We start from the raw sequence: 12,642 nt of genomic DNA, 5'->3' as shown, positions 1-12,642 counted from the left end.
TTCTAAGAATAATTTAATTTTCTTAATATGAGGCATCCTGTCAGAAATGTCCTTTCTTGGAAAATAAATTTTAAAAGAAAATGGGGGAAGAAAATTCAGAGTACGTCCAAGTTAATTTACTGATAAAAGCTGACAAAGGTGAATTAAATAAGTCTTGTGTTTTCCACAACCAATATCTAACATTTGATGAAATTTTACCAAATGTAAAAGCATAGGAGTCAACCTTTAACAACTGAGAAATTTTTCTGGGCACAAAAGGTTTGCTATCTAGTAGAATGCACAAAACACTTCGAAACAAATGTTTCAGGATACAAAACTAAACTTAAAAACCTCTGTTAACAATACTTTAATAATAAAAAATGCTGAAGACCTAAATTCACATTTAATTCATTTTTATGCAGAAGAAAGGAATTTATAAATGAAAAAGAATACAGAAAAGACATCTTACAGAATGAATGTCTATACTCACCATGAACTTGGTTGATTTCTGAATTCTGGGAAAGAATTTCATCTGCTAATTTCTGAGCAGTTGGCAAAACTTCTGTGTGGTGCACTGTGATCAAATACTGTACAAACTTTTGTAGTTGGTCTCTATTCATTTGAAAGAGAGTCTCTGAAATGGGAAGATGCAGTTTGACCTGATCTGGCTTGCGGATGCGGTATAAAGACAGTGCCACAACATGAGCACAATAAAATATGTCCTTGTTTCCACAGCTGCAGGTCACTGAGGTAATCTTGCAACGATCAAAGCTGATGGCCACGTTGCAAACAGTTTCTGGCTCCGATTGTATTGCAGGTTCTGTCACTGTGCCACTCAAGTGGAAACCTATGTGATAGAAAGGGAGGAGAGAGGTTAGCTGCTGCATTCAGATGCTATGAAGTATTTCTAATTCTTTGCAATGGGCAGTACTTGACGGCAGCGAGAAAAAAATATTGACAGTTTTTATTTTCAAGTAAAAACATTCAGACCACACAAACATCCTCCCGCCTCCCGTTCTCCACACTTTATAGGGAAAAAAGCAATGGTATTTGACAGACATGCTAAAGTATTTTACACATCTATATGAAAATATGTATTGCAGTATACCACCATCACACCTATAGGAAGTTGTTAGATCGCACTAACAAGCCATAATCACTCATCTCTGAACCTGTGGTATACCTGACACAAATCCCCAGATCAGTGGTTTTCTTCCTTTAAAGACACAAAAAAACAAAACAAGGCCAGCTTGGCTTTGTGCTCAACAAATTCCTCCCTTCCCTCCTTTATTCTAGGCAGCCACTAACATCTTCTAACCAACAATGCAACTCTGGGGCAGGTCGTTCACAGACACTGATCAGATAAATTTTCTTTAAGGTTTTTTTTTTAAGTTTATTTATCTTGAGAGAAAGAGAGAGAGTGTGGGAGGGGCAGAGAGAAGGAGAGAGAATCCCAGACAGGCTCCACACCAGCAGTGCAAAGCCTGATGCAGGGCAGGGCTCGAACTCACAAACTGTGAGATCATGACCTGAGCCGAAGTCGGACGCTTAACTGCCTGAGCCACCCAGGTGACTGTGATCAGAGAATTTTTTTAATTTAATAATCCGTGCCTAACATATGCCCCAATACAGCAATGTCTATGAGCAATGCCTATTGGTAGAACTTCAAAGCCCACCAAATCTCTTATATACCGCAGTCTAAGTAGCTCACAATGAGCTGGTACAGAAGTAAGGTTATTAAACATGCTTACATACACAAACACACAGGCACACAGAATCACCAAGGGGAAAGGGTCTTTACAGCTTAAACTTAGAACTACACACAAATCCTTCACACCCTCCCTGACCGAGAGGTCATTTGGTGGCTGCTTACAATGGTCCAGAGAGGAGACGCTCACCCCACACACACACGACTCCCCCTTGGATTGCTCTAGGAAAACCATACAGCCAACTGAAAACTGCCTCCCACCACACTGACATCAGTCGGTCCTGGCCTATTTGGCCAGGGGACAAAACCTCCTCTCACTATCCATATGTGGAAATATCAGTATGTGGAAAGTTAACCCCAAATTTCTTTTTGGCACATCCATTCAGTTCCATCTTCCTTCTCTCACAACCACATTCAGAGGTAAGGGCTAAACCTTAAGGAGATAATTTTGGGAACTTTCAGGACACCAATTTACCTCAAGATTTTGAGTACTTGACAGAAACATAAGATCCAGAATGAAGGATTTGACTTTCTTTCAGCCTTCCACTATCTATGCTACTTGAATAAAACTCATCAAGCAGGACACTGTCTTCATTCCCAAAAAGAAAGATCTTTACCATTTGGGATATCTGAGAGGGATGACAGACATATAACATGAGAATGACAACTAGATAATGCCTAGAATTCACATATGGGGCACCTGAACCCTACTTACTGTCTCCCCCAAGGGATGATCATCAGGCCAGAGAGCTGGAAGAAACACTACTCACTATTCAGTTTAGAAGAAATCTTTCAGAGTAATATAATTTCATCCTAATAATTCATATTTAGTAACATAGAAGGAAAGAGAAAAGTGTGGTAATAAGTTTTACCAAGTTAATTTAAAAAGAGCAATCCCTAAAAACAAGTTACTACTAAATTTCATGGTAAGAAATTTAGAGAACTGTAATATGATAATCTTCGTTTTTCTTACAAAGAGATTATATTATCCCTGTTTCAGAATGAATATTCCAGTCTCCTTTACCTCTTTTGGTCAAGAAGTTTTTTTTTAATACTACAATTAAAGAAAAGATACATAGTAGATATACTTCTATTTTTTTTTTAATTTAATATATTTTCCCATGAGGAAAAAGTCACAGAAAAAGTAAACACCCAGAGAACTTCAAAAGTGAAGAATAGTAAGGACAAACTTACCTTACTATATACCAGATGCACGATGAGCCTACAGTAATTAAAAATCCACAAGACAGGCACAGATTAAGATAGAAAAAAACCCAATGGATAAGAGACAATTCTGAAAGTCCTGAGGCATATTCTGTACGTTCAGTGCAAGAGATCTCAATGTTTTCTACCTTCACAGACATGTTGTATACAAAGAAACCGGTTATCACTATGGGAAAATAGTTACCATAAACTGACCATTTATAAAATTGATCTCTCCCAGCTTCACAGCACCATAGCTCTCCTTGTCCATCAAGTCAACATCTTTGTCTCTCCATGACAGTGATATTGGACAACTTTTCCAATCATAGGAAAAGTCAAGATAATTGAGGATCTAAGAGTTGGACTAGTCACTACTTAATCTGTAAGGGTATAACATAACAGGTACTTCAAAAGAGAATGATTTAACTACCAAAGAAGAGGCCCTTATTAAGAAAAGTGATGAACCCCTCAAACAATTTTTTGCAAAAAGCTGCACAAGTCAGAAGGAAGTAAAGTGTACTGAATGAATGCTGCGATCATTAAATTATGCCGAAGGAAAAACTCATCTATTATTCAATTTCATTACAACAAATATTTACTATTCTCACAAAGACTTTTAAAAAGCAAACCATACAATATTGTGGCCTCCAAAACAATCTAATTCAAGAGATATATGAAAGCGCACATAAACATACATATGTCTTACAGAGTAACACTTCATTAATCTGATATCATCAAAGATTAAGGTGTTTAATAATGTTCATTTTCTAAGCAATTCTAGATTATCTTTCAAGTACCCCCAACTCCTTTAAAAATTCCAAACGTTTTTCTTAGAAATATTTCTAAATGTTCTAAGTTCTACCCTGCCACCCTAATCAGCTGACTATTGGTGCTACCAAGTGAGTGGGGCAACATTCTTTGTAACAGCCGACTGCAGGTGGCAGCATTTTTTCAGCGGGCTTTTTGTTACTTTTCTCCACTATCAGCTATCACAAGGACTCCTCTCCTATACAGCTAGCCTTTTCAAAGAAAATTATTTGCCCTCGGGTCAGCTGCACCTCTAATGTGACCAGCTTTGTGACAGCTATTAAATACTCTGAGGCTTATTTGTTTGGGGAGGGGGTCCCCCGCCCCTTACTTTTAGGTTGAGATGGTTGATGTCACTAAGGGGAATGGCTTTACTTTTAAATACAGGAAAATCACACACACACACACACACACACACACACACACACACACGCACGCGCGACAGCTGGTATAAGTACTTTTTAAGACTGCGATACTGAGTCAGTTTGTAAGAATTCCATCAAGCCTCACTTCAGGATCGTGTACTCATGTATTTTGGCATCTCCAATTTGAGAAACCTTTGAAATTCCAACACACTCTAAGTTAGTTGGTCCTATATCATACCAGAGCACTCACAAGAGAACTAAGAATACTCCCTCAGCAATCCCTAGAGAGCTACATAAGCCATCCTTCCTCCACCCCTTATTCCCTCCTACCCAAGCTGATCTTACCTCTTAGGGAGTGTGTGACCTGCAACAAAATAATATTCCTAAGAATGGACTTTGCCTTTCTGGAGTTCTGACAAACCTTGATGACAAACTGAGTAGCAAATAAAAACTCTCTTTCTGGAATAGCTAACTGTTCTATATGACAGATCTAAGGACAAAGAAAGGGGCAGGCAATTCTATACCCTGTAGTAAAACACGGGCAATTAATTTTCAAAGAACTAAAGTCAAAAAACTTACATAAACCTTTTCTTATAAAAGTATTTATTTGACTTTACAAAATACAATCTGTCAAAGATAGTTAATCCCATAAGAGCAAACCTCCCAGGGCAAATTGTTTTATCATCACGATGTTTTTATCAGGGAGCCCCCAAAAAACGTTAGTATTCACATTCGCAACCTGCAGAAAGTGAAGAAAAACAAAGCACAAACCAAGGCACAGTGCTGTTTGGGCTTTAGTAATAGAGACACTTTGATTGGGATCAGACTCTGTCACTTAAATGCTGAGTGCTCTGGACATGTTATTTAACCTCTCTGAGTCTTGCTCTATTTGCAAAATGGGGCTAGAAATACCATCTAGGGTTGTTTTGGGAATTTAAATGAAATAACATACGTAAAGCACCTGGCATATAGTAGAAGTGCTCGTTAAATTTTATTTCCCTTTCCTTACCCTCCCAGCTGGAGAAACAGGAGAGGGGTGGTAGATACAATCCCTTCATCTATAACATTTTTTTTTTAATCTATGCTACTGAAATCTGGTGGGGGGGTGGTGGTTCTCACTTAAGAGGTGGCTTGTAAAGTAAGCCTGGCCACTGAGAATGTTTGAGGTAAATGAGTTGGAGGACACTAAAGGGATCACTGCTGTTCGACAACAAAACCAAAACCCTTCAGGGTCCTTTGCTTATATACCAGCTTTCTTTCCCCTTTCCTATTAAATTCTACCAACACATAAACAGTTAATTTTGTGATCGATGGTTACTTTGTACACAGAGAAACCAGAAAATTGGGAAGAGATTTTTTTTTTTAGCAGTCATACATATTTCTAAAATGTTAAAATGCAGTGATCCTCAAAACGTGGTCCAGGGTCCCTAAGACCCTTTCACAGGGTCTACAAGATCAAAATTGTTTTCATAATTCCATCTCGGCGTTACTGACCTTTTAAACTCTCCCTCTCAAGTGTACACATTTAATTTTCCAGAAGCTACATGATGTGTGCTATCACAACAAAATGAAGATAGGGACAGGAAAATCCAGATCTCTTCCAATAAAGACAGACATTACAAAGATTTTCAAAAATGTAATACAATGCCACCTTTTCCATGAAAATATATATTTGGGGGGGGGCTAAAGTTGTTTTTTCATAAAGGCATGCTATTTATGTTAATAACTTTATTACTGTTATTTAATAAATATATTATTTTTTCTCAGGTTTAATTTCAAACAGTAAATATCAATAGGCATAATCCTCATTAGCAAAGGACTCCTTAAGAATGAGATCAGAAAAACAAAAAACTGCTATTAGAATGTACTGCTAAGAAATAGAAAAGATAAATCTTCTTCACCAAATCATCTTTTAAATGGCATTATTTCCACTTGTATTTTATACTACATCAAATTTCTCACATATGAACACATATTCATAACCTCTACATTAATCTCACATTAACAAGGATTAATGAAAGTTTCTAGAAAGCAAACATTTACTCTGTCACTAACATTCTACAATGAACTTTCCTTGAAAACTGATTTTCCATATCTAAGGTTAGATTTCTGTTTCATTTTTAAAGGGGACAAGGAGACCTATGATACCAGACTGGGAAGACAACGGTTTTAAAATATACAAAGAATTTCTAAAGGGTGGCTACTTTGTGCAAATATATTTGCACATATACATGTACATGTATGTATGTAGGTATGTATGTATGTACCTATGTACATGCTCAGTTAACTGAAAAATCGTTACAAACTCAAAGCATTAGAAAATTTCTAAGTTAAAATAAACTGGGAGACATGAAATAAATACACACTAAAAACTACTTCTTTCGGGGTACATTCTTTTCAGAAAAATATGCACCCTGTGCATGAGGCGCTCAAGTAACATATTCTTTGTTGAAAAAGAATTTAACAGAAGCACTGGTGTAGCACTTACACAAATACATTTTTCACCCTTTTCCTAAATAAAAAGAACCCCTGGGGAAATTAAAGGCAGAAACCAAGGCAATGTAATGTTATGGCTGAAAGGGTGGTAAGGGTTATGAGAGGGTATTTTTGGATTTTTTAAGCTAAGACTAAAAATGCAAAAATGTCAACATTTAATACTCTCATAACAAAGTATTCACTGGTTGACTAAACTCATTATATTGGCGAATTGCATAGTAACTAATATTTGATTATGTGCCCTTTGGTAAAACAGATGAGTTAATCACTGCCTCCAAAAGCCTAACTTTCACCTTTCCTAACTCTAATAAATACTGTATACAATCTAACATGCCATGTTGCAATTATCAATTTGAAAACAAAAAATTTTAATTCAAATCATGCACAATTTCTAGATCAGTAATACAGATGCGGTAAGAGCCCAAGATGGAGATACAAAACAACTCAAAAACCACCTTGTCTAAAATATGATATTCCTTCTTCAACTACATAATTTTCTCAAAGGGAAATCCTAAATTAAAGAGACTGCATCCTCTGAGCTGGCTAATTAAATTCTCTAGCCCTAATTTCTAATACTAAGCTTAAACAGCTTAGGAGACATTAGGAGATTTTGCCGGCAATCACTAATGAAGCAGTTTCAGTCTCTTAGAAAAATTATTTTTTAAAGGGAAAGCTTTATTTTTAAGTTCACCTTAAAAATGTCTGTCTGGGATGGAATCACTCCTACACTTCATTAATATTTGAGAGAAAGACAATGGCAAATTAATGCAAAGACCAGACTGTAAACCACAGCACACCATATAAACAACATAAAAATTTACGGAGCATGCACTGGATGGGCCCAACCAAGAGTTCCCAGCGGCATTCTGTTCAGCATCAGGTTTATTTTCTAGTTAATGCATATTCTTGCACCATTTCATAAAAGGGTCTGTATGATCACAATAACTGTGTTAGATATGAATGGCATTAGTTATTTAAAATTATTTCTGAAGAAAAGACACATATCTACTAATTTAGCTATCTGCAATACACACTTAGAAGGAACATTAGTTTAAGGGGAATGCATTGGATTAAAAAAAAAATCACATCATTCTGTCATCTGAAATCTTGAAGTACCTACGGATTACCCACAATCACCATTACCATAATTTTCCAGAATGCGGTTCTGTTTTTTAACATGCATATGTGAGGGAAACAGCCATCAATGAACCTGAGAATTAGGGGGATGGTGGGGAAGGTAAACAAATTAACAGAATTTGATTTATTTGCACATCTGTAAAGCTGCAAGGTGCTTAGGAATTTAAATTATTTGCCCCAATCTTTTAAGTTCCACTTTCTTAAATGCCAACCTTTTCTAACAAGCAAAGGAGTTCTAGCCTTCCACCCTTCTTAAAGGCCAGATCAGCCAGGCTCCCTTGATCCATCTGCATAGTCCTCAATACCCCTGCCATTGCACCCCTACAATTCGGTATTTCCTCCTCTTCCCCTCCCCTACTTAGTCTCTCACCTGGGTCTTCAACTTCTGAAGTACAGATTAAGTTTATTAGAGCCCTTTGGTGCCCAAACACCAACTCTTAGCACCTTTACACACCTTTGTCTTACTTCCCAGGGTCCAGGCCTAAATCAAGAGGGGACAGAAAATCCTTTTTACCTGTTTATTTCCTGTTGTTGCTTACAGCCAAACAACCTTCAGAAATGTTTGGCTGTTTGCTTTAGAAGCGGAAAGAAAGGGGAAACTCTAGACACTAATGCTGTTTACCAGAGCCAAGAGGTAAGGAGAAAAGTCTGCTCAGACCAAAGAGGGGAGATTGCAGGCTTCAGTGATCAAAACCCTCCAACCACACCCTGAAGTTCCAGCCTGAGCCCTCAATCCCAACATGAGCCCACACATCTTGGCCCTCACCAATTCCTAATGCCTAAGGACTAGAATCTGATACACTTACACCTCACAACCATCCTGCAAAGTGGGTTATAATCATCCTCCCCTTTTTACAAACTGAGGTTCTCGTTGCAGTGATAGAACACACTCTGGATTAGATAGGGCTCTGTAGGACTATTAGGAACATGGGTCTCTATATTCCAAATGATAAATTTGCACAAGTAAAATCTCTCCATGCCAACACATTAGTGGTTTAAAAGGATGAAGGGAGGCAAATTAATAGATATAGACAGTAAACAGTGTTAAGGTTTAGGACCTTTGGAGGCAGGGCACTGTCTTTCATCTATGTAGCCCAAAGATCCAACACAGCTCCTGCAACAGGCCAGGCCCTTGTAACTGTCAAATGAAGGAAGTGATGGGGCTCTTCCAAGCAATGCATGACCTGTCCTGCAGAAGTCACAAATAGAAAAAATAAAAGCTTTGGTCTCAAGCCCAGGATACTATAAACTTGGGAGTCCACTCTCCCCTTACACTGAGTTAAGCGAGACACAGAGGTCTGTGACACCATCTAAGACAGCAGATATCTGCTGTATTTTCATCACAGAGGACTATCCTGAAGGAAACACTCAAGAAGCATTTGTTAGGTGAAAGAATGCACAAATCCTCTTAGGCTCTTGGTATGTGGAACATACAAAATCGTGCTTCTCAAACTGGAATGTGCATCAGAATCACCTGGCAAACTCATTATACAACAAGACGGCTGGGCCCGTTTCACCATCCCAAGTGATGCTGCTGCTGCTAGTAGTCCAGAGAACCAATAACCATGATGATTAGAATTAAAGCTTAAACAAGTCTTTTCTAGTCAAAAATATACTTAAGTGAACACAGTAAAGAGAACAGAAAAGAATATATAGCTTGTGATATAAAGAACGTAAACAATTTCTAGCTTACTATGTAAACTACATGCTCCTCATTCCAAGAAGACAGGTATGGAATATTTAAATGGTCTCAGCATTAAGAAAAAAAAATGAAAAAAATTCCATAATATTCATAATTTTTTAAGTAAAACCTTCATTCAAAATCATAATTAAAACATAAAAATTAGAAATCAGAGAGTATTTACTTTTACAGAGAGATTGTTTCACAGTGTCCCATGGATTCATCATAATTGATGGCTCTTTGTGAATTCAAAACAATCCATCTGGGGGACCTGGGTGGCTCATTCCATTAAGTGTAGACTTCAGCTCAGGTCATGATCTCACAATTCATGGGTTCGGGCCCTGCGTCGGGCTCTATGCTGACAGCTCAGAGCCTGGAGCCTGCTTCAGATTCTGTGTCTTCCTTACTCTCTTCTCCCCCACCGGTGTGCGCGCGGGCGCGCGCTCTCTCTCCCTCTCTCTCTCTCAAAAATAAATAAAACATTAATAAAACATATTTTTAATGTAAAGCAATCCAATTAATGAGAAAAAAACTGGCAACTATTTTAGTAACATATTTTTTGCCTACAGGAAAGTATACTCAATAAGAAGAAGTCAGAGGCAACAGAACGTACAAGAAAACAAAAGGTGAAGTAGGACTTCATAATTTCCTTCCAATTCCAACACATTTCTGTTAAACAATTTTAGACAAGCAATTTAGCCTTGATTTTCTTATTAAAAGGGATTAATAATACCTTACCTTCCAGGACTGCTCTAAGTGGTAGAACTGACAATGTACGTTAACCACCACAAGGATTCCTTTTATGGAATGCCTGCTATCATCAGCACTGTAATAGAAATGTAATGCTCTTGGAAGCTTGGCATTTCCAACAAGTGTAAAAAAACCCTAGCCCTTTGGCAAGTATACAAGCTGTTGGAAATGCCAAGCTTCCAGGAGCATGCTAGCATTTCCATTACAATAACGTGCAAAGGTTTGTTGTTACTGTAGTAATTCTAATATACTCATATTTCCAAATTAATGGAACTGCTATAATTTTTTTCAAACTGTCCACATTTTACATAGGACATTCTTAAAATGTGATTTGATTCCAAACAGTAGAGAAAAGAAGAAAAATTAGAAGACGTATTCATTTTATCTGAAAGTAACTTCTAGTTTCAGTGAGTAATTTTCCAATCCTATCTTTGAAGATCTCTCTTCTAAAATGTAAAACACCTTTTTTACTTCTAATGTTTGCCTTCTGTGTCACTGTATATAAAATTATTTTCACAGCTCAAGTCCATCTTGTCATTGAGCTAGAGACTAATTCAAAGTTGGATGCAACCGTAAGGAAACTTGCAATTCTTACTGTGAAAGAAAAAGTGACCACAGCTTTTCATTCCCGGTAATTTATGGCCTGACAAGCAGAGTGAAGTTAGAACTTATGCCCTCTTCAAAGAATCCTAAGAAACACTAGCCCTGCCAGAGCTGTATTATTATTTCCCTGTATGTAGAGATCCAGCTGAGAAGAAAATCCTTTCTGCTCCATGTATGTGTCTTTAAGAACAGTGAGCAGATGCGTTTACACCTTGGCTAAGTGGTTTGTTTTTTTTCTTAAGTACATAGTGATAAATGAGAAGCAAAGAGACAGACTGGTCACCCGTTCAAAATGTAAATGAAATTTATTAAGATATTCCCATTCCTATCTTGGCCCAGTGTAATTACAGATGATTTTCTTCCCTTGTTTTGGTTGGTGTGGAGGAAGTGTTTTTTTCTAAAATTTCTACAGTGAAGACGAATTACTTAAGAGATTAAAAAAAAGTGCTCTCAGTAAAATTGCAAAGGTGCTTAAAGTCTTCCTGAGGAAAGAATCTGCCATATAAAGGATGCCCAAAACATGTTCTGGGTGCCTGGTAATGACCACACACCAAGTGTAAACAGTGACAGTGATCATCAGTCAAGCTTTGCCCTACTACCTGGCCCAGCCTACTTTACCAACAGGACACTCCCATGCTCTCCTTAACCCATGGATGCTCAGCCTTCCTCGTGGCTCAGCCACTTTCCAAAGAAGAAGATGGACTTCAGCACTCAAGGTAAACAAGGCAGAGAGACTGGGCTCCTGGTTCTAATTTCAGCCATTAGCTAATGTCAGCCCCATGGGCAAGTTGCTTCAAATCTATTTCTTGTTCTTTCTTCTTTTCTCGTGTATTAAATAAGGAAAATAGATGTTAGATGATTTCTAGAAAATTAGGAAGGTTGGCAGCAGTAATGGAGAGTATCCACGGCAAGATGAAGGATGGTAGCTGTCACACTCACTCAACCCAAGACCTTTGACTTACCCTGGCTGCCACAAAGTTGAAGCAATGGTCTTCTCAAAGGACTTAGAAGTTATGGCTCAGGGAAGGAGCAACAAAAAGGATAAATACCACTATTGTTGCATCTATGTATATACGTCACTAGCGTGTGGGAGAATTTTTTAAAACTTCGAAATTCAATATAAAAGTAAACAATAACTACATAATTTTTAACCATCTGCCTATAACTGATATTCTTAAGGCATAATAGCTTTTTGTGTTCTAGATCTAAAATCAAAATCTAATCTTAAAAATCTCAGATTGTATAAATACAGGTAAAGTTTATCTATGCAAAATGTATACAATATAGAATATAAAAACACGAAAGCCCATTAAAAATGAAATGAAACAAACGGATTAGATCATCCTGTCTGTCTTTACCACCAAAAGGGCAGTAGTATTCTTTCCCTTCTCATCCATTAATTAAGAACATGAGGGGCTATACCATTCAACAACACTTCCCTAATCCCCTAACTTGGTAACAGGCAATGTACAAGTCTCCAGAGAAGTATCCATGAATAACACATGGGCTCCAGTTCTGAGAAATCACTGGATTATTGGGCAATTTACACCTATGAAGTCAGATCAGGGTTGAATTCAGAAATACATAAGAAGAACAGACCGACATTTCCCAAACTGTGTTATATATGTTAAAAGGTATCAAAGGGTGGGGGTTTGGGGAGGTGTTCCCTTATGTCAGAGAAATTTCTATTAAGTTGCATCCAGCACCATCCTTTTAGAGATTGAGAATGTAGCTCATTCAGAATAAGAGCTCTAAGAACTTAAACAGTACATGGAGTCCTACTGAACTTTATTTACTAGGACTTTAAAGAAGAATGGTAGTGGAGTGCCTGGGTGGCTCAGTTGGTTAAGCGTCCAACTTCAGCTCAAGTTATGATCTCGCAGTCTGTGAGTTCAAGCCCCACGTCAGGCTCT

At 37.6% G+C, this 12,642-nt stretch overlaps 1 protein-coding gene across 2 annotated transcripts in view; it reads right to left on the bottom strand.

The window, feature by feature from the left end:
* Positions 1–12,642, bottom strand: part of ZSWIM6 (zinc finger SWIM-type containing 6) — a 195,156-nt gene that overhangs the window by 71,288 nt on the left and 111,226 nt on the right. The window contains exons 1-2 of one of the 2 annotated variants that reach the window (XM_047086932.1): positions 9,561–9,677; positions 470–826 (exon numbers count right to left, since the gene is read on the bottom strand). In XM_047086932.1, the coding sequence (XP_046942888.1) occupies positions 470–826; positions 9,561–9,603 (400 nt within the window). In that variant the 5' untranslated portion in view covers positions 9,604–9,677. Of the gene's footprint in view, positions 1–469; positions 827–9,560; positions 9,678–12,642 lie in introns of those variants that run through there. The other variant, XM_047086923.1, reaches the window with a different exon arrangement.

Source organism: Lynx rufus, unplaced genomic scaffold (assembly GCF_022079265.1).
Source record: "Lynx rufus isolate CCGP_SWC_20201006 ecotype Redwood Valley unplaced genomic scaffold, mLynRuf1.p SCAF_1, whole genome shotgun sequence".
Lineage (NCBI taxonomy): Eukaryota > Metazoa > Chordata > Mammalia > Carnivora > Felidae > Lynx > Lynx rufus.
The sequence above is the reverse complement of the archived record's forward strand: the minus strand, read 5'-3'. Positions and strand labels throughout refer to the sequence as shown.